The sequence below is a fragment of the Sebastes umbrosus genome, chromosome 16, assembly GCF_015220745.1.
Source record: "Sebastes umbrosus isolate fSebUmb1 chromosome 16, fSebUmb1.pri, whole genome shotgun sequence".
NCBI classification, from domain to species: Eukaryota; Metazoa; Chordata; class Actinopteri; order Perciformes; family Sebastidae; genus Sebastes; species Sebastes umbrosus.
Window position 1 is genome coordinate 26,549,683 of NC_051284.1, and position 21,702 is coordinate 26,571,384.

Consider the following 21,702-nt stretch of genomic DNA (forward strand, 5'->3'; position numbering starts at 1 on the left):
AAGAGCTGATTATAGGTGATTAGTGTGAGTATCCACTGATCTGTGAATGTCAGATATTCCAGGAAAATAGTGTCACTGGCTGGAACTTAAAGTATGATTTTATTGGCAGTCGTTATGAGGCAGAATGGGTGGAGAGGCAAAGAATTCAGACAGGATGGCTGTGACGGTTTCTGGAGCAGTCGGACTTCTTTATAATAATAATAATAATACCAACGCAAAGGCACGTACAGTGCTGCTGCACTGACAGAGGAAAAAATACACTGCCATGCAGTTAATCTGTTTAGAGCACGTTAGATGAAGACTCGTGGTGATTCATTTGTATATGAGATCCAGTTATACACCAGCTCAATCATGACATCAGCGGTTTGGCTACGTTACCATCTACACTTTGTTCAGGTCGGTCTGATTGCTCTTTATATATTTGGAGAAAATCTGTCTCCAAGCAACAATTTTGATGTTATTCAAAATACAGTCGGGCATTGGGACGAGGAGGGAGAATTAAACTGTGCTTGTATACATGCAAGCTCCACTTTTCTACTGTGGATCATTTTGAAAAGATCGTCTGATAGGAGTTGGCAAGTGAAGGATGGAAACTGTGCCTTTTTGTTTCTGGCTGCGTTTAATTTTCCACCACCTTCTTCCCTCCATACCTGCCCTAAACCAGATCTCCTGTGTCGGATCAGAAGCTCCAACCAGCACGCTGGTAATTGCTTAAGAGGCCTTGGGTGAAAAATGCATTTGAGAAAGGTTTTCATGCACATTCCTACTTGAGAATTGCCTGATTTTCCTTTTTTGGTCTTTTTAAAACAGGTGTTTAAGCAGCCACAAAGTTGAATCATCATATGCGAGATATCACAATCTAATCAAAAGCTGATTTTTCAAATAGTTGGAACATTTTCAACAAGAGTTGGCTCAGGTACGGTGCTGTTCTCCGTAGAGGATTCTGGTGCTGCTCAATGCACACCTTCTCTCTCTCCTCACTAACCCACAACTCCATCTTTCTGGCAAAGTCTGCGCTCCCCTGAAATCCTTTAGACCTTAAATATATTTGAGGCAGCTGCAAAGCCAAGAGCCATTACCGCTGTCAGAGGGAAGGCCGACTTCCAACAGTAGAGTAGAATCGACTCACTAATAGATCATGAGTAAAGATCTGGGGGGGGGGAGAAGAAGGATTCCCATCGCTCTGAATGTGGTTTGGCTCCTTTGAAACTTCATCAAGGTTCAAACTGTCTTCAGCCAAAGATCAATTAGATAAATTAGCCTCTACGTTGAGCTTCAGTGCTCTCAGCCTTGTTACAGTAGCCTAAACAAAGAAAGGCAGCGGCTGTCAAGTGTTTGAGGAGTAAAGACATGTTTTGAGCGAAATGGGCAAGTGACCCATGAGTCCAATTTGTACGTTAGTTTGGCACAACCTCAGAATTCAGCTGAATGCAGCCTTTGTTCAAACACAGTGAAACTAGAAAGAAAGAAAAAGGAGCCAAAAAGAAAGTTTTTGAAGGAATGAGAAAATAAAATATGTTATGTGTAAATGTATTATAAAAATGTATTTGTCATTGCAGTGGCTGATCGGAGACAGGGACAATCACTGTGGGGTCATCTGCTCACGGACGCAGGGGAAGCCGGTGTGCGGCTCGGACGGGCGGAGCTATGAGACCGGCTGTGAACTGCAGAGGGCGCGCTGCAAAGATAAAACACTGACACTGGCTCACCGCGGACGGTGTCGAGGTGAGGATTGAACTCTGATTTTAAATCTATGCCAGTGCGCTAAGAACATCTACTTTGTTAGAGTGCATTCAAGGGAAACTCCGATTTGTGACTCATCTGTCACTTTTTAATCCAAGAGACTATTAACATTTTCATGAAGTGCATGTTCGCAGATTGTTTGTCTTATTTCCACATAATTCTTGTCAGTATCTGGCACCGGAAGTATTATATACTGGAGTTTCCATGAATGCACCGACTGTGCTTACAACTGTAGTACTACTTGACAGTTAAAGAGTTAGAAATAAAATAGATACTCTAATCTTTACATAAAAAAACAACATACTGATATGAATGGAAAGATCTAATTTGATTAAATTTATTTTAATATAGCGTCAAATCATAACAGAAGTTATCTCAAGATGCTTCCAAATAGTGCTGAACGACGGATAAAATACTCATTGTAAATGTAATTTTCACACCCAATATACTATTGTGAAATAATACATTTTCTGGAGAATCAAGTGGACTATATTACCAGACAGGAATGTATGTTCAGACCTGCTCAGCGATTTGCAATACTTTTCAAAGTGGTCTAATACATCCAGATATATTAAAGGACTGGCTACAAGGAATATATAAATATATATTGCCTTATTGCTTGCTCCTGCCTTCAGGGCAGCTGGGAAGCTTCTGCAGACAATCAGCCTAAAAACATACGGTATGATATACAATAGCTAGTTTGAATGCTGAGGACGTCTGCTCAAAACATCTGTGCATGAATAAACAACTTCCAGTGAAGAGCTGTCATACTCCTGATTTCTGAAAAAATATCCGTTATGCATAATTCCTAAAATTGTTATACTATAATAAGTTCAATAAAAAATGTAAATGTAAGTTCGATAAACAACATTTTATATTCAGTATTCCAATTTTCAATGCAATTGTTAACTGCCGTAAACAGACAACTGCTGCAACAAACGCAATCACACTCAGTGTGATCGGGAAGCCAGTTTCGATATTAAATGACTGAAAAAAAATCAAGAAAATTGAAAACTGAAAACTGAAAACACGGAGAAAGATGTGACAAAGAAGCCCATGTCTCTACTAAATTTTAAGTGCAACTTATCAAAAAGACACATGCAACTTCAATGCCGTCTTAGTGTTATTCCATGTTGACAAAAAATTGGGTTGCCATGAATTTAGTGATGGATTCTAATTATTTACAAGGTTGTTGTTTAGTAAACCAGACACTGATGGTGTATGGAGGACAGAACCTGCCAAAATAAAAAATATATAAATAATTACATAAATGACTCGATAAATAAATTAATAAAATATTAATATTTTATATATTATATTTTTATATATTATATTAATTTAATATACCCAAAAAATAAATTAATAGAAAAGACTTTAATTGATCAAATGTGCCATAAATTGATACTGTTTTAATTTGCTTCTTTATTTATTTACCTTTGTATTAATTCCCCTATTTATCTACTTTTTATTCCAATTTTCCCTTTTATTTAATGGAATATATATTTATTTATCGAGTAATTTATTTAATCAATTATTTATTTTTAATTTTTTTGTGTTTCAGGTAAAAACTGGGCGAAAATCGATCAGTTGCCGGTGCCTCCAGCACCGACTTCCACATCTGAGACTAGAGTCGTGGAGCTCAAAGGTAACGACAATAAACACCTTTTTAACAGTACTACAAACAGGGAGAGATTAAGAGGAGATGAAGCTCAAATGGAAGACTGTTGTCTGTAGCAAATATTCAAAGCCAGCACTAAATCTGAGACTATATATTGTAAAGCAAATAAAACACTGATTTACTTGAGACACAGCGTGCATGTTTAATATGTTACAGCTTTAAGTGAAGTCAAGAGAGTTTGGGAAAAAGTGGAACTGAACAGAAGATGTCTTTCATTTTCCGCCTCTCTGTAGGCGTGTAAGTTTTTACAGACCAGGATCACACACTTCCTCCGTCTCTGGATGCCAGCCACTCAACAACAGCAGAGATTGATAGGTCTAGAGTCAAGGTTGGGACTTGGCATTTCCCCCCCACTTCTTTTTTTTTTTTTTTTAAGCCCCACTGTCTATTAGGAAAACGGCATTCCCAACCAAATCCATTTTTGGAGAGAAATTTGTTCCCTCTGTATGGTAATACATGGTTTTGTTTCATAATACGTGCGGTGTGCCAAGGAAAGGAAAGCTGGGCACAGCTCACCCAGTCCTTGTGGATGCGGCACGCCTGTTTTGTTGTAATGCAACTGCTGCTTTATTTAGGCAGGCAGCTCATGAACCAATGCTTGTTTACAATGGCAGAGCCGGGCGAAGGCTTATTGAGGTGTGCGTGAGATTCAGATTAAACACAACAGATTCATTTGACTGCAAGATGTATAAATTGCTAACAGCTACAACAAACAACCACAAACAACAACAAACACAATAGCTATGTCTATTGCAACAGACGGAGCTGTTTACTCATTATTTAGCTGTGAATTAACAACATGTGTAGAATCAACACATCAAGAAACAGCTCATTACTCAAGATCTCCACAATCAAGATGATGAAGGGATGTTTTTTCAGTCAGGTTATGTACTGTGTGTTTGCAGTCAATCAAACTTGCCTTACAACATAAACAGTGTTGTGGTGTAACAAATTAATAATACTTTACGTTATAGTACTTAAATAGTTTTTGGGAGTATCTGTACTTTACTTGAGTTTCATACTTCTGTCAACTTTCACTTTTACTCCGATATAAATACCCCTAAGCATCTTCGTTACTATTGCAAACAAGCAGGTTTTGGCAAATCAGTGGTCCTAGCTTGCAAGTTACATCATCAAAAGTGCTCTCAAAGCTGTAGTTAAGTTTTGACCGCCCCATAAACTTCATAAATCTCAAAATTCTGACTTGCTTGTCCTTTTATTAACAGCATTTAATTGTACTTTTACTTTCAATTCTTGAGTACAGTTAATATCAGAAAATTACTTTTGATACTTACGGTAAGTACAGTAAATATAAAACACTTTATTACTTATGGTGCCTTCAAATGGGGTCGTGTTTATCGTGTTCACGACAAGAGTCCATATGAACGCCCCTCTGTTGTGGTATTCAAGGCCTAGTCAGTGGAAAGTTTCTGAAAGCTCCGAGTTCACGACTTCGAGTGACGTGTTTGTTGACGTTGTCAGAAATGGCGGAGGCCTTGGAAGTTAATTTCTCGGTGCATAATAAGTGAACATATAGTAATTTTTATATTGTTTTTCTTCATAATTTTATAATATGTCTGAGGAAAATGTTGATAGGATGTCATTATACCTTTGCATTTACTACATTATGTTACCCACTTGCTAGCTTGCTAAATCGTTAGCCTCTGTGGCTTCTAGACGCCGACAGTAACGTTAATATTGCCGTTGCTTAGCAGCGGTGTTCTCACGACTCAACCACTTGAAAGCAAAACATATTGTGAACACGACTTCCCGTGTTGTAAACACAAGCTCACAAGTTTCATTTGAAGGCACCATTTTACTCGAGTAATATTCTAACAGGTGACTTTAACTTCTACTGAAGTCATATTCTGGTTAGATAGCTCTACTTTTACTCAAGTGTGGCTTTCAGGTACTTCATCCACCGCTGTAACAAACTATGGATGTGCGGTTATTGCTGCCTTGTCACAACTTACAAGCGCAGACAATCATAAGGCAACACATGATGAACAAACCGAGTCAATTTCCATAAATTAGTCTTATTTAAATGATTTGTTGGGGTCTTCTGTAGGACATTGGACTGGTTTATCTTGTTCTCCTTACAACACAACCACTACAATGTTTCTCTCAGTCAGAGTCCAAGTTTATAAACTCATGTAACCATGTCTGTCCTTCTCGGTGACTTCATCACCCAGTTCTGGCTCTGTCAGTCTTTTACTCTGGAGGAGACAACATGTCTGTCTCCTTTCAGGTCCAGAGACAAGTTTTTTAAACTTTTATTTATCCAGGGAGAATGTTTGCCAGAAGTGGAGGACTGCGGTTGCATTGGTCAGCTCCCCGGCGTGAAAGTGTATACACAAACTGTTGAACATGAAGCTCAACTCCACAGGAGACGGGAGCGCAATAAAAACAGTAGTTGCTGACGGGATTGTGAACCGATGACCAGCTGGTGTGGAGCCCACTTCAGTCTGTGACCTTTCAGCCACGTCCATCAGAGTCCCCAGAAAGCAGGTCTGGCTCATCAGAGCTGCAGGAACACAGGCTCAGTTTCCACTGACATTTCATCAGCGTAGAGTTCATGACGCACTCCTCAGCACTAACAATGTGGTTTGGATGGGGAATTTTAAATTAGTGAATAATAAATAATGCCCTGTACATCAATCAAAACGGTGCCCCTGAGCAAGGCACTCGAACGTCAGACGGCGCTCGGTGGCCAACGGTAGTAAACTGTGGTTGCGCTTGTCAGCTCCTCCCAGGTGTGAACGGGGTGTTGTTGATAAAGAACACACGTCTCTTCAGTAACAGAAACAACAGCGGTGGTGTTTGTACGCAGCGTATGAGAGCAGCCTGTCCTGTTAATCTGTTACAGATGCAGGTCAGTCCAAGTGTCGCGTTGAGAGGAACCAGGCTCTGGAACAAGCCAGGAGACCTCAGGAGTCCATGTTTATCCCAGAATGCAACGAGGATGGAACATTTGCACAGGTCTGTCTCGCTAACTCCTCCTTTCTTTTCCTTCACGTTTTTCACTCTTTGTCTTTCACTTTCCTTCAGTCACTTGGGAACCTTGCTCTTCACATCATCCAGGGGATCAGTCTCACTTCACTGACAAATCTTTGATTGCACTCTTCACCTTCTCATGTATTTACTAGGGCTGTGTATTGGCAAGAATCTGGCGATACGATACGTATCATGATACAGGGGTAACAATCCAATATACAGTGGTAACGGCTTATTTTGATCACGTCTGACGGGGTCAAATTGATCACTATAAGCGGATGATTATTATAACCGAACCGGGAGACGGGCGCCGGTTTGCAGGAGCTGCCGGTGCCGAGGAGCTGGTCGGCGAAGTTTCACTTTGGGGGGCATTAAGTAACCAGGCATTATCAATCCACTTGACGAGGGTGGCATCAACCACAGGTGCTTTCCCCGTGCACATTAGTTTTTTATTCAGTGAAAATTACTTTCCTTTTCCCGTCATGATATCTATGTGAACGCAGCACCAGCCTCAGGTATCCAGCCGGAGAGCAGACATATCAAGGGAGTAAAGTAAAAAACAAAACAAAAATTCATCTAACTTTAGTCTATCGTAGATTTAAAATGTTTTTCTATATGGTGTCATATATGAAAAGAACCAAAATGAACACTATAAGCGGACTACTTGATTACTATAAGCAAATTATTTAAACAGTATAGGACTGTATGACTGTATAGGAATGATTCTGCCCCAAGCTTTTTGATCCATATAAGCAGTTGATCACTGTAACTGTGATCACTATAAGTGGTTTACACTGTATTGCGATATATTACGATACTGTAAGTAAGGCGATATATTGTGATTTTTTTAAAAATCTAATTTTTAAGAAAACTGTAATAGTATAAAGAATACACCGCCATATGAACAGTGGGATCTGCCTTTGTATTTATCAGTCCCTGTAACATCCAACATCATAGCACTACTTTGAAAGGGTACATATACACTGAGATGGTGCATATCTTTGCAAATTAAATAAAGTATTGGTGGAATGATCTTTGCATGTAAACTATTACTTAAAAATCAATAGTGTTTTTGAGAATAAATTGATCACAAAACATAATATCGCAATACTCAATATTTTATATATCTTCTTACACTCAAATATACTAACCAAATCATGTATATTACAAAGCTGTGTGTGTGATTTACCTCTTTGTATCTGCAGGTCCAGTGCCATACTCTGACAGGTTACTGCTGGTGTGTCACCAGTGACGGCAAGCCAGTGAGTGGCTCCTCTGTGCATAACAGGACCCCGGTGTGTTCAGGTACTGGGGGGGGGGAAACAAGCCCGGCAACCTGTGGATGAGATTGGAGATTGAGATGTGGATGAGATGTTTTTCAAAAGAATCTTAAAACATTTGTCCCGGAAAGGTTTGCAACACAAGCTTGCATGTGTCCTGCTTTAACACGGAGCACATTAGTGATTAGCGTCTTAGTTATTTGGGCAACCAGTAAAGCTCTACTTCGGAGTAATGTCTAACAGGTTGTGTGACTAAAACTTCCGTACAAGGGTCGGATGTTTCCCGACAATTCTTTGTTAGGGTGGAGAAGCAGCATAACGAGCATTTAAAATGTTTCGATGGTGGCTGCATTTGTAGGATCTTGGAGCCAAGAGTGCTTGGAAGCCAAGTCACTGGGGTTTGGGCCAATTAACTTTCGGTCACTTAAGGAATTGGGCTTTTTCTCACAATTCAAAAACAACTTGAAATAGTTTTCATTCATCAGTTCCTTATTGAATAAAAGACTGAGAACGGATGCAGTACATTCGAAGTAGAACTTAAAGGGGATACATCATGAAAAACTCCCTTTTTCAGTGCTTGTGCTCATACATTTGGGTATCTGGAGTGCCTACCAACCCTCACGCTCGTTCAGTTGCATGTATTCTGATCTAGGCAGCCCACAAAAAACTCACAGGGTTTTTTGTGGGCTGCCTAGATCAGAAAACATGCAACTGAACGAGCCATTCGTCACGTGCAGGTTCATGACAATATATCTCCCACAGCTTGAGAACTACCTTTGCAAAGGTGCACCATATTTTTCTCGCAAGCCAATCAGAGCAGACTGGGCAATAATGTGTTTTTTAAACATTAAAGGTCCCATATTATGCTAATTTCAGGTTCATACTTGTATTTTGTATTTTTACTAGAACATGTTTACATGCTGTAATGTTAAAAAAAAACTCTTTATTTTCCTCATACTGTCGGCCTGAATATGCCTGTATTAGCCCTCTGTCTGAAACGCTCCGTTTTAGTGCATTTTGACGGAATTGCAACAGAATTGCGTTGCTAGGCAACAGCTTGGGTCCATGTGTACTTCCTGTCAGCTGATGACATTCACATACACTGCAACCAGGAAATAAACTGGGACACATTTAGAATGTTTAAGTTTAAAACCGTGTAATGGTCTAAATATTGTATATTCGTGACATCACAAATTGGCAGAAATCCTGACAGCTTGTTTCAAATACAGAGTTTCTGAATACGGGCTGTGTGTATTTCCCTGTGGATTGAGTGTTTCGATACTTTCATAGTTTTTATATAGCACATAAACCTGCTTTATTATATAAAAAACATGAAAATCTCAGTTTTTTATAATATGGGACCTTTAAAGCATACAAACATGTTCTAGTAGAACCTCAAAATACAAGTATGCACCTGAAAATGAGCATGATATGTCCCCTTTAAGATGAGTAAATTATCAGTGAATTGACCCCACATCTGAAATAAATTACTTTGCTGATGAAGGATAAAGAGTGAGCACGGCCTTTGGGTTACAGTTAAAGCGGGTTAGTCCTGCCATACTGTGGGCACATGTGTATTACACGTCATGTGGCGTATAGCAGGTGCAAGGTCAACGAGAAGGCTAATGGCCATACATCCAGGGGGCCTCCCACTCTCCCCCTCGTCTAACTGCTCTCAGCAGGCCGGAGGAGAGCGAGCGAGCGGGGCTCTGCACACTCATCCTGGATGGGAACACTTTATGATAATCACCATCATTTTCCCTCAGAAGATAATACACAGGGGTCTTTGCCAGAATTGGATTGCGCAGCCACTAGAGCATATGGTGCAAATTTTGTGTGGAGAGTGCGGTGAGAGCGGTCGCATGCCCCTCTGAAGCTGCTCAACAGACCGCCAGAGGCTTCCTGCTCTCTCTCTCTCTCTCTCTCTCTCTCTCTCTGTCTGTCTTTTCCTTTCTCAATTTCCTTATCTCCCTCTCTCTGCCTCAATCTTCTCTGCATTTCCCACTTGTGCCACTAATCACCTGTATGGTTTCCCTTGACACCTGCTGAGTTTCAGTCCTTTGAATAGAATCAGTAAAGTTCTCAAATGGAGCATGGTTACACATCCATTCATACAACAAAACTACACTGATTTCACAATTTACGAACACATACTGTACTAAGGCACAGCAGAAGTTCAGAGTCAGGCTCAAGTTAGGTTTTATTTCTGCAGCAGTTTTGGACTAAACAATTCATTGTGCATCTAGAGAATGACTCTTTTGTGTTCAGGTATTTGGGGAAGAGAGCCAGGCAGCTTGTTCATGACTTGCTTACAGATTTTTCAAAACGTTAAAAACCTTTCTGGGGTGTTTAAGTGTCCTGTCGCACCAGAAAGTGGCACAGCAAATTACATTTTGTGTCCACACGGAATAGGTGGTGCTGGAGGCATCATGGCAGATTAACTATTTTCGGTAACTAGACAGCAAGTTAACACAGTTCATTCACGTTTTTGTACTACTACTCCTGTCTATGGACGGACCGCCAAACATGCTTTTGTGCAGATTATACTTCGGCAGAGTAAGGATAGTGATAATGCTTCTTCAATTTCGGATTCTATAGCTGTTCTTTCCCTCAGAGGGTCACCACTGTCAAGATGGCTTCAATTGAAAAAAATGTAGGGCCCAGATTTAAACTATATAGCAACGCTCCACTCAGATTTACTTAGCCAATATAAGTTGATTCAGTGATGCCGGCACTTATAGTGAAATTTAATTATTTTGGTCCGAAACTTAAACGCCGTTTGGGCCCTGTGAATCAGGCTTCTTCAAATATGAACACATGAAGACACTGGATGTGAATTAGTCAATCCATTAGTCGTCGATCGAAAGAAACTAATCCATCCATTTACTCCCGCTTATCCGGAGCTGGATCGCGGGGAAAAGCTAACTCATCGTCAGAAGATAGCCGGGTGGTTCCCAGATTGCATTCCGCCTCTTTTCTCGATCTCCACACTCACTGTTTATCTGCATTCAACTAAAGCCAGCGTGATGCTCTATACTACTCGGACTACAAACGGAGACCAGAACGTTTCCGATATCAAACTTTTGTCTCGTTGCGTACAGATTCTACTTATGAATGCAGAATCTGTTATAGAGATTATCAATGAAAGAATCATCTCAGTTGTCCAGGTTTAAATTAATTTTTTATGAAATCCTGAAATTAAGTTTATGGCACAACGCTGTCTCCTTTCTGTCCTGCATAAGATCCAATATCTTCATTGTTTCTTGCAAAGGTATGTATGACACTGGGACCAGAATCTGGGCACAATAAACCTGAAACTGTATACAGCTGCTACAGCCGTACATGCCCGACTCTCCTTCCCCTCTCACCTGACAACAAACAACCGTTACTGACATGCTCAGACGCCCCTGTACACCATGACCCGAATCAATCATCTCACATACATTTGCAGGAAACTTCCGTGAATTTATGGGAACTCATGCTGGGACAAGTGGATTGTCAGGTAGTAAATTTCCTTCCAGTTGCCTTCACTCAAAATTCCTCCCCTTTGCCCTTAATTGGTTGCACTGTCTAATTTTGCTCTTCTCCTCCGTGCATCCACGCATGAGACCGACTTCTTGCATGCAACAAACCAGAATGAGATTTGCAAATGTACTACTTAATCTAATTTAATTTCCACAGATGGTGCAGATCACTCAGGTTCGCATTAGATAATGCAACAAGCCTAATGTGTCCATGTGTGCCTGCTATCAAATACTAACAGAATGTACTCATCAAACTTTGATAAACCTCCGGCGTCAAACTCTAAGTCAAGATGTCAGTGGGTTGGTTAATATGTGGGAGTGAAGCTTTTCTGCTGCTTAGTTCGAATAATCAAATTTAATTCTAAATCATGAGATAGCTATTAAGTGTCTCAAGCTCTTGCAAAATAATTTACGTATTTCTTTTTGTAATTAAAATGGATAAACAGCATTTTGGAATCAAATTCTTTAAATGTTCCCCAGGAGTTGTTGCTGCTGTTTAAGCTTTGCTTTGTACATGTTATGTTTTTTTTTCTTTCTCTCCAGGGTCAGTAACCGATAGACCACCCGGGGCACCGAACTCTGGTAGAAAAGGTGAGTTGAGATCTGCTGTAAGTTTCTGTGTGCATGCGTGTGTGTGTTTCTATTTGTATGAAAGAGACAGGAAGAGTTCAAAATGTCTTTTGACCTGATTTTGCTCCATCTGATCTGTGCAAAGTCCACGCAGTATTTGTGCAGAACAGAACTGAGTGACAGTACTGCATGCTCCAAATATTTATCATATTGTATCTGCTGAAACTGTAAATTATGCCAAAATAATAAAGAACGACTGTAGTTCTACAGTTTCCCTCTAGTATCATCAAAGTAATTCAATCAATTCAAGAAAAACTGAAGTAAAAATAATGCAAAGATTTCTTGGGTCTGCTTGCATCATCAGACAAACAGCCGCTCTGCTTCAGAAATCTCACTGAAAATACAGTATACAGTACAGTACAGCTTTTTTAAACACAGAAAAGATGGGCAGTCTCTCAGGGTTTCTTTATTATAAAGCTCTTATAATTTATAATACTAGCACATAATAGTTGTTTCCCAGCCCCGAGGGTGTTTAACACAGTAGAGAGTTGTTGTTATGGAGGTGATAGTCGAGTTAAGGGTTTGCTGTTGATGCTTCCATTAATTGTTTCTCTTCCCCCTCGCAGTTTGTAACTCATAGTCCAGACCTGGATCAAACAGTAAATGACAAATACTGTAAGTTACAGAATTTGTTTCAACACATAATCGGTGTGTGTTTACATTTGGAAATTTAATAAAATGTAGAAATTAGTGGTTAAAAAGAAATCAAACAAACTCTAGTGTTTGACCCAGGTTTGCACTCGTCTGAGACCAACGTAGTAACTGTTGTATTTTATTCACAGCTTGACCAGATCAGGTCAATCTGACCTCAATGTGTTTCAATCTGCTGACAAGCCATCTGATTTAAGGATTAACTTTAGTGTTTGTAGAATGACTCCAGTTCTCTGTGGTTTGCTTTTGATCGAATTATTTCCTAAGGAATGTTCCAGATGCTACCAAACTGCACATGGGTGAGTATTCTAGGTAGCTGAATTCACAGCTTTATCTAAGATACATTACATCTTATACATTTTTTAAACAGGACATTGACTCTTTCAGCCTGTCAGAATATTTTATCATATTATTATAATATTATATTTTATTATATGATTTTATATTTATTTTATTATTAAACTGTGATGTTTGGACCATTTTTTAAATCAAATTTGATAGAAACATTTAGATTTTGTGAATAGTTTTAATTAAGATGTGTCATCCTATATGTACCAAATACCAGAAATGTTTTGAGATTCTTACACTGGGAAAGATATAGCAATTGTGACAAATTTAACAAAGTTTAAAGGGACTGTTTGTAACTTTCTAAGCATATAAATGTAGCGGGTCGGCACACATGCGCGTTCGCATATGCGCGCTCGCGTGTGGCCGCTGTCTCGTCTCCTCTGCCTGCTCGCCTTCACTCAGACAGCGCGCGCGTTCTCGCGTACTCGCTCCACCTCTAGACGTGAACGCGCGCTCACTCCACACTGCAGAAGAGTTAGTTTAGCTCTGAGAATATCTAGTGAATGCACAGTGGACATTTGTGCAGAAATAAATGCTGCAGCTCCTCCAGACCAACAGAGGTTTCCCGTGTCTTGGGAAGTAATGGGGCTCCGCAGAGAGAAACGTTATCGTCTCGTTACCGACCTGTTGCCGGTGTCTTCCTGCTCTCTCCGGCTGCAGGCGGAGGGAGACGAGTTTCTCGCTGGAGAAGCAAACACAGTATCAGCATTGATTCATGGAGAGACCTTCGTCTGGTCAGCTAACATTACTGCCAAGCAGCTGAAATATAGAGTGATATTGTGCTTTTAGCTGACGTGTGTCGCCTCACTGTTTTGAGCGATGCTCCTTCATGTCCATTTAGAGCGAGCACAAGCACGAGCTCGACGCTGACTTTCGTTGATTTCATGGCCACAAGTGTCGCTGTTAAGCAGCATTTCTGAAAGTTACAAATAGTCCCTTTAAGAAAAGGTATTTTAATTCTGCTTTTATGTAGATTTCCTCTTTCACATACAGTATTATAGCTGTGGAAATATGTTATGACTGAGGCTGTTTTCTAGGGTTTGTAACCACATCATTTTATCAATATGAGATGCCAGTGACACATATTTTAACTAAAAGATTAAGACCACTAAATATCAATTCATAATAACTTGTAAACAAGTTTTGGTTGCCAAAATGAGAATTTTTATTTAGAGTACTCTATAATTTTAAAATTTTAAATACTTAATGATCAAATTCTAATGTTTTTTCCCCCTAAGGTATTCAGTGTTTAAGAAAAATTAGGATGAAAGACAGTTTATTCAGCCTTGAGAGGATTGTCATTAAGTTGAACTGTGCTGAATAGTTATAAATATGGTGATACATTTATCTTTCATAATACTACTGGTTATACACTAAGTGGTTAGTATGTCATGTAGTTTGCATGGGCCCAAATCCAACCGAGAAACACTGTATTAAAAGGTACTGCTAGAACAGTTAGTGCAGTTTTTAAGAGTCAATATTCATCCAGTGCTGCATGTGCTACTAACACACCAGGAACTTTATCCTGAGAGTGATGCTACAGGAAAGGCCATGGTGGTCATTAAACCCCATAGTGTTTATCCACTAGGAAGATTAAATGTTTCGTATCTACAGTATAATGTAAAAAATGGAGCCATGAAGTACCAATGGCTGATTGTGGCGCTAGAGGAAAGGTCAGGGGGACAACAAAATATATTATAATACATTTTTTGAATGTCATGAACAGATTTCGGCAAAATACGGATATTTTCGTTTTTGAGATTTCCTTCTCGTGGACCAAAGCGTGAGTTGAGGGTGATTTTTATGTGATAGTGGAGCCAGAATAATGATCGGACCATCACCAAAGTCATTGGCAATTATCCTCAGGAGACCAATAGTGTCATTGACAAATGTCAACGCAGTTTGGCTACACACCGGACCAGCGTTTTGGACGAACCAACCAATCGGAAAACGGACCGAATCAACATCGCCATCGTTTTATTTTGACAATCAAGAATGATGGTCCGTTCACCTCTGTGTGTTTGGATTAGTTGCTACACCTGCACAGCACTCATGCAGGTCCTGATAGGGAGGGTGGTCTCCTCATGTGAGTGTATGTGAGCGTATGTGTGTTTGGTTTGCAGTATGATTGTGATGGAGTGGGTTAAATGTGCAGCTTGATCGTGTTGTGTGTGAGAGTGTCCGTGTGATTCATTGACGTGAGAGATGTGTAGAGCCACATGTGGGTGATCGTTCTTCTACTTTTACTATTCAATCTGTCTCTCAATCTGTTTCTCTATCTGTCTTGGCCGGGCCATGTGCAAATCCCAACCATTCAACAGTTCTGGAGAGTAGATTGTATTAACCTCAATAATGGTAGTCTCCTTCCGTTTCTTTCTCACCCTCAACCCAGATGATGGCTCCAAGCCAACGCCCACCATGGAGACTCACGTCCCCCCTGAGGGTGATGGTAAGTATCCTCTAACTACACCTCCACCTGTAACACAGCAATAAGATCGTCACTTAGTTTGCTAATGCCTAGTACACACTACACGACTTTAAGCCCCGGTTTACCGCTCCCCAACAGTTTTTGGAGCTCCCTGACAAAAGCCCAAGAGCTTGAGAGTCATGTGTGAACTGCTCAAAGACGCAAACCGATGCCTTGCAGACACATGCTAGATATCTAGCATGCTAAATATCTGGACCTGTTGGGGACTCCGGCCACGACCTAGCGCCAATGAGAGTGCAAGACACGGGTTGAGGGAAAACCTGGGGGAGGAGGGATCGCCTGGAACTTACTGTATGTGTTGCATTTGCAATACGGAGCAAAGTTGTTGTTGCACCTAGAGGAATAAGTAGTAAAAAAGAGTGTGGAAACAGGCTATTTTGTAAACACATGTGCCAGCAACATCAGCAATATGTCTCGCGTATGGTATCACGTCATTTACCGTGTCATTCTCGTGTGTTTTTGTGTTAAATTGTAGTTTGTAGACCTCATCGGGGATTCCTCCGATGAAAGATCTTATAGTGTGTGACCCCCCTCTCTCTTTGAAAGTCGTGTAGTGTGAACTTAGTTTATGGTGCATGGCATTGTATTCATAGCGATGCGGCTCACAAGGTTTCTCTTTTATTTACTTTAAAGCTGTTGATCCTCAGATTGCTCCAACTCCTCAGTGTGTCAAGGTTTTGATATTCAAACTCAAGACGCCATCTCTTAAGAATGCACCATTATTAAATGGAAAATTCCAGCTGTCAAAAATACCAGATGACATATTTGATATTTTTGGAAAATTGCTGGGACCCTGGCTGCAATTTTAATTTTGGTTTTGTGGGCAAAGCTTGGCTGTGCAAGTGGGTGAAATATGCAGCTACTGGCAGATCGGGTGCGGCTGACGGGGTTAAATAAAGCTCAGCTGTGGTAAATTCTGTGCAGATTATCTAAAAGTGTGGAAGTTATTGATCTGTGCTCTGTCTTCCTGTTGTTGCAGAGATAACTGCTCCAACGCTGTGGATAAAACAGCTGGTTTATAAGGAGAATAAGCAGAACAGCTCCAGTTCCAGGAAGCAAGGTGAGACAAAGAGACTCATCCTTATTCTGAGACCTTTACGCAAACTTGGTGCCTTCAAATGAAATTCGTGTGTTTGTGTTTACAACATGGGAAGTTGTGTACACAATATGTTTTACGTTCAAGTGGTTAAGTCGTGAGAACACCGCTGCTAAGCAACGGCGATATTAACGTTACTGTCGGCGTCTAGAAGCCACAGAGGCTAACAATTTAGCAAGCTAGCAAGTGGGTAACATAAGGCAGGAAATGCAAAGGCACAATGACAGAGGAAAAAGATGAGGTCGTTGGGAATATCAACATTTTCCTCAGACATATCAAATTACGTAGAAAAATAATATACGACTAAAATTAAAATATATTAACTTATTATGCACCAAAATATTAACTTCTATGGCCTCCGCCATTTCTGACAACGTCAACAAACACGTCACAACTTGTGAACTCTGAGCTTTCAAAAACGTTCCACTTACGAGGTTGTGAATACCACAAGACGTTCATGGCGTTCATATGGACTCTTCTCGTGAACACCACCCCATTTGAAAGCAGCAATATCCTTCATTAATATGAATCGTAAATTAACAGTTAAAAAAAGGTTTAGCACAATAGGGTGTCAAGTCACTATCAACACAGTACCCATAGATTGCCAACACAGAGCCGCATCAAACACAAGTGGCAGTTTTTGCGTGTGGGAAGCCAGTGAGGGATCCCGTCCTTGATTATATCATTGACAAAACCACATCTCCCAGTAAAATCACCTACTCAAATATCACCCACGGGCTGTTTCCAGGATACAATTATTAGCCACACATTGATCTTAAGATGAAAACGACACCAGAGAAGTAAAAACTAAATAAAGTGTACAGTCTGAAAGTATCAACTCGTCTCCGGTGTAACTGGTTTCAAAGCCTCTAGTAGTTTAAGAATAAATGTAAAACATTTCCAGTTTGAGGACGGCCCTGTGCCGCCGGGATTATGTTTCTTGGTTTCTTTCCTTTGGTGTAATTTGTTTAGCTTTCTCTGTCTCCTTTTCAATTACGCCTCGACATGTTCACTACCCTCTGGGCAGCTGGACACCTTTCACGCTTCTGCAGCAAGTCAGTGAGTCAATGTGGCGAGGGGGAGTGTGTGTGTGTATGGACGTATTGGTAAGCTGATATATGGGGCTGATGTTTGTCTTTTATTAAACAGTCTGCAGAATGTGCATTTTTTAAAAATGATTTGCACGTTTTCATTTATTCATGTCATTGTTCAGTTATGTTTTGCTGAAGTAATGTCTACTTGCTACTGAGGTGGTGAAGTCGAGAGTCTTAATGTCCCATGGTTAAAGGATGAATGAGTAGGATTTTCCTTAAAAAAAACAAAAATAATCCCTCTAAATCATCACCATGACCAACTAGAAGTGTGTGGCGGTGTCTACTCTGCCTGTATTTTCTTATTTTGCTGTGTTCAGGACGTTTCTGGGCATCAACCTCTATAAAAACAAAGCAACCATGTGACCGATTGTAAGCACGCATCAAAGAGAAAGCGACGAAAAAAAGACGGGCACAGCGCTGAAAAAAATAACAAATATAGCGAGGCGAAAGCAGTCAAAGCTTGAGTGAATCTGGGGTTTGCTTTCAGCCGCTGGCGAGCACCGTAACCCTAACCACAGTCAGGGGTTGTGTGCAATGTGGTGTTGTTGAGCCGGGGAAGGAGGGGCCAACATTGAATTTTGTGTTTAAAAACCGCAACAAACACATCCGACTATCAGTTTCGATTTTACTGATGTTTATGCGAAATACATACGTTTTTGAAAATGAGCAAATTAGTTGAAACATATATTTTTAATCAAATTTTGGATCCCTTGAATCAAACAGTTATAATCAAATTAGAGAAATTACCGTGGGTGATTAATTGTTGGCAGTATCAGCCTTTAAACACACACTGGACAAACATTAAGTGTTTATGTGCCTATGCATTCTTAAATGTCCGGATGTTATATTAGGACGCGAGGTTAGCTCTGTCCTACACAAACAGTTGATTGTAATGTGGGGTCTTTAGAGTGATGGCGATGTGGCGGGGGAAACTGCGGTCATGGCGGGATTGAGGATTGTATTTTAGATGAGAGAGATTCTCTGTGACAGCTCTTTGAAACTGATGTGGAAACACCAGCTTCCTGTTTCCAATTAGCATCCGGTGTCCTCAAAGTACAAGCGACAAGGCCGACTGAGGGGGAGATGTCATCACGTTTGAGAGAGACATGAGCGATGTGTGCGTCTGCGACTGCATCTGTATGTGATTGCATACAGTATATGTGTGTGTGTGTGTGTGTGTGTGTGTGTGTGTATCAAAAGGAGATTCAATGCCGGTGTGAATATGTATGTGTACATGAAAATGTCCAACTCAAGTACTGCACTAAAGTTGTGATGTTCTTGTACTTCAGCAGTTTTCATTTTGGTAGACCTCTCTACTTTTTCCTCCACTACATTTCAGAAAGAATTGTACTTTATGAGAGCTGTAGTTACTACAGTAGTTACTTCAAAGATTCACATTCAACATAAGACTCATCATATCACTAATATCAATCTTTTTTGTCCTATCTTTCCTGCTCTCCCTCCCCATTTACTTTCTTTCCATCCTCAACTTTCATGTGACCCAACTCTTCTTCACCGCCAGTACTTTGGCGTCTGATACTCGAGTACATTCAGTTAGAGCTGAAACAATCGGTAGATTAGTCGATCGACAGATCATTAATTGACAAATATTTTGATAATCGATGATATTTCAAGGAGGGCTCTCAAAGTTAATGCGATAATAACGCGTTAATGCAAATTAGTTTTAATGGCACTAATTCCTTTAACGCAACATAACTTGCGATTTTTAGGTTGTAACGCGTTTTAAAGCTAGAGTGAAGATACTGGTATCATATAAAACCTAATAAATCCAATGGTACCAACCATGTCATACTAGCTTGTCGAGAAGGAGGATAAATAACGCTCCAAACTTGCACTAAATTTTGGCGAGGAAAAACTACCATGGCCATTTTCAAAGGGGTCCCTTGACCTCTGACCTCAAGATATGTGAATGAAAATGGGTTCTCTGGGTACCCACGAGTCTCCCCTTTACAGACATGCCCACTTTATGATAATCACATGCAGTTTGGGGTAAGACATAGTCAAGTTAGCACACTGACACACTGACAGCTGTTGTTGCCTGTTGGGCTGCAGTTTACCATGTTATGATTTGAGCATATTTCTTTATGCTAAATGCAGTACCTGTGAGGGTTTCTGGACAATATTTGTCATTGTTCTGTGTTGTTAATTGATTTTCAATAATAACTATATACATGCATTTGCATAAAGCAGCATATTTATCCACTCCCATGTTGATAAGAGTATAAATACTTGACAAATCTCCCTTTAATTTGCAATTAATCGCAATTAACTATGGACAATCATGCGATTAATCACTATTAAATATTTTAATCGATTAACAGCCTAATTTCAAGCAAAAAGGCTGGAAAGATTCTGGTTTCAGCGGGATTTGTTGCTTTTCTTTGTCATGAATAACCTGAATATTTTTTGGTTTTGGACTACTGGTCGGACAAAACAAACAGTTGGAAGATGTTACTATTTTGACCAATATTTAGGCCCAAATTGAGCGAGTCCGAAACTGCAAGCAAACAAAAGGAGATGAGCCTGAGATCGTTATAAAGCTTTCTTTCTTCCTTCCCTACTAAAACTGCTTGCAAAGTCGAGAAGCAACAAATCCTCAATATATGAAGTCTTTCTCTCTTTCTCTCTATACGCTGGAAAACCTGAGTGCTGAGAAAGCAGCCCTCCTGTGTGCACATAAACTACGTTATTCATTTACTGGCTCTCTGGATACCCCATAATTATGATTTAGAGCGATGAGGAGATTGTGTTAGTGAAACGTGTTTGCTTAGGCAAAGCGATGCAAAGTCCATTTTTCAAAAAGGATGCTTTGCTGCCAGACTTTGACATGCTGTTGTTCCAAAGCTGTAAGGAGGGGGAAGCGCCTTGTCATGCAGCTCATTTATAAAAGTGTGTGGAGAACCAGAAACTCGCTAACCGCTAACTCCCCCCCCCCCGCCCTTGCCGAGAGGCAAACAAAAGAAGAAGAAAAATGCTGAAGGGATATAATGCGATCATGTCATCGAAGAGCATGATTTTGTAAAAAAATCCGCAGTCTTAAAAAGGATTTTATTTCTTTTAAATCTACTTGCATTTGTAGTTTGAGGCAACTTGTGTTTTAGTTTAGAGCACGATAAGCGATGACAGTAACGCGTTGGGACCGAACATGCTAACGAACGATGTGATGAAAATTACGTAGCAATCTTATGAGTGAACTCTCCATCATCTCTGGTATTGTTTCACTCTAGGTTATAAACTCACATGCACCTACATACCTACTCACAGAGTTCCCCTATTACTAACACTTCCGCTATTTCAACTGCAGGGAGGGCTTGCTAGAGACAATATTGCAGTGATTACTCCACAGCTGAAAGCCATTGGAGTGAAGCGAAGAGGAGAGAACGCTGGGTGGGGTGGGGGGTAGGTCCACTGAGGGAGGTATTAGGATAGAGAGAAGCAGAGAGAGAGAGAGAAAAGGAAAAGTGAAGGCATGAGAGACAAAGGCTTAGAGAGGAAGGGATGGAAAGAATGATAGAATATGTATGATAAAGGAGGAGAAAGAGAGAAACCGAGAAATCAGAAAAAGACGATTTAAAAATAGCATCACTTGGCTCGGAGCCTGGAGGACGAAGGCCGAAGTGAAAGGCTTAAAATAGGGCAAGCCTGTTCTCATAAAAGACACTGCAGATGTTTGTCTTTTGTCCATTATCAGTCTGCCCTGAAGAAGAAATTACCACAACGACCAGCAAACAGTTCCTGACATCCACTTGTGTGGTTTTCTTTTTTCCTTTCAGGACAATATTTGTTTTCTGAGGGGTTTGTGTTTCTCATCATTCGTTTCCTGCCAAGGGAAGAGGAATAAAATTGAAGAAGAAACAAAAAATAAAAAATAAATAGAGCAGAAATGCGGACGTCCAAGGCAGGCAGAGACGTCGTAGATTGAATTTCAACTCCACAGAAAACTGAGAGGATTACATTGCCAGCGTCCAGCCCTTTTCCATTTATATGTATAAAAACAATTTTCTTTTGGGAATCCTAGCGTCTGGCGCCAGCATAACCTCTGTATAATAAACAGTGCTAAATAATTTGGATGTGAAGGAACCTTGGCGAGGACCAGAGCCGCGGCACAGCGCTAAGAACACTTGAGTGTGAGTCTTCGCAGGAGAAAAACTTATT

General features: G+C 40.3%; 2 protein-coding genes across 9 annotated transcripts in view; one reads left to right on the forward strand and one right to left on the reverse strand.

Moving 5' to 3' along the window:
- Nucleotides 1-21,702, reverse strand: part of ccdc177 (coiled-coil domain containing 177) — a 160,090-nt gene that overhangs the window by 42,053 nt on the left and 96,335 nt on the right. The window contains exon 5 of one of the 2 annotated variants that reach the window (XM_037796520.1): nt 7,605-7,751. The gene's annotated coding sequence lies outside the window, so the exon portion shown is untranslated. Of the gene's footprint in view, nt 1-7,604; nt 7,760-21,702 lie in introns of those variants that run through there. The other variant, XM_037796522.1, reaches the window with a different exon arrangement.
- smoc1 (SPARC related modular calcium binding 1) overlaps nt 1-21,702 on the forward strand; it is a 62,325-nt gene that overhangs the window by 18,793 nt on the left and 21,830 nt on the right. For 4 of the 7 annotated variants that reach the window (XM_037796529.1, XM_037796528.1, XM_037796526.1 and 1 more), the window contains exons 2-9: nt 1,560-1,725; nt 3,305-3,388; nt 6,288-6,400; nt 7,621-7,720; nt 11,147-11,197; nt 11,763-11,810; nt 15,208-15,297; nt 16,316-16,396. In XM_037796529.1, coding sequence (XP_037652457.1) covers nt 1,560-1,725; nt 3,305-3,388; nt 6,288-6,400; nt 7,621-7,720; nt 11,147-11,197; nt 11,763-11,810; nt 15,208-15,297; nt 16,316-16,396 — 733 coding nt within the window. The remainder of the gene's footprint in view (nt 1-1,559; nt 1,726-3,304; nt 3,389-6,287; nt 6,401-7,620; nt 7,721-11,146; nt 11,198-11,762; nt 11,811-15,207; nt 15,298-16,315; nt 16,397-21,702) is intronic. The other 3 variants (XM_037796530.1, XM_037796531.1, XM_037796532.1) reach the window with 3 other exon arrangements.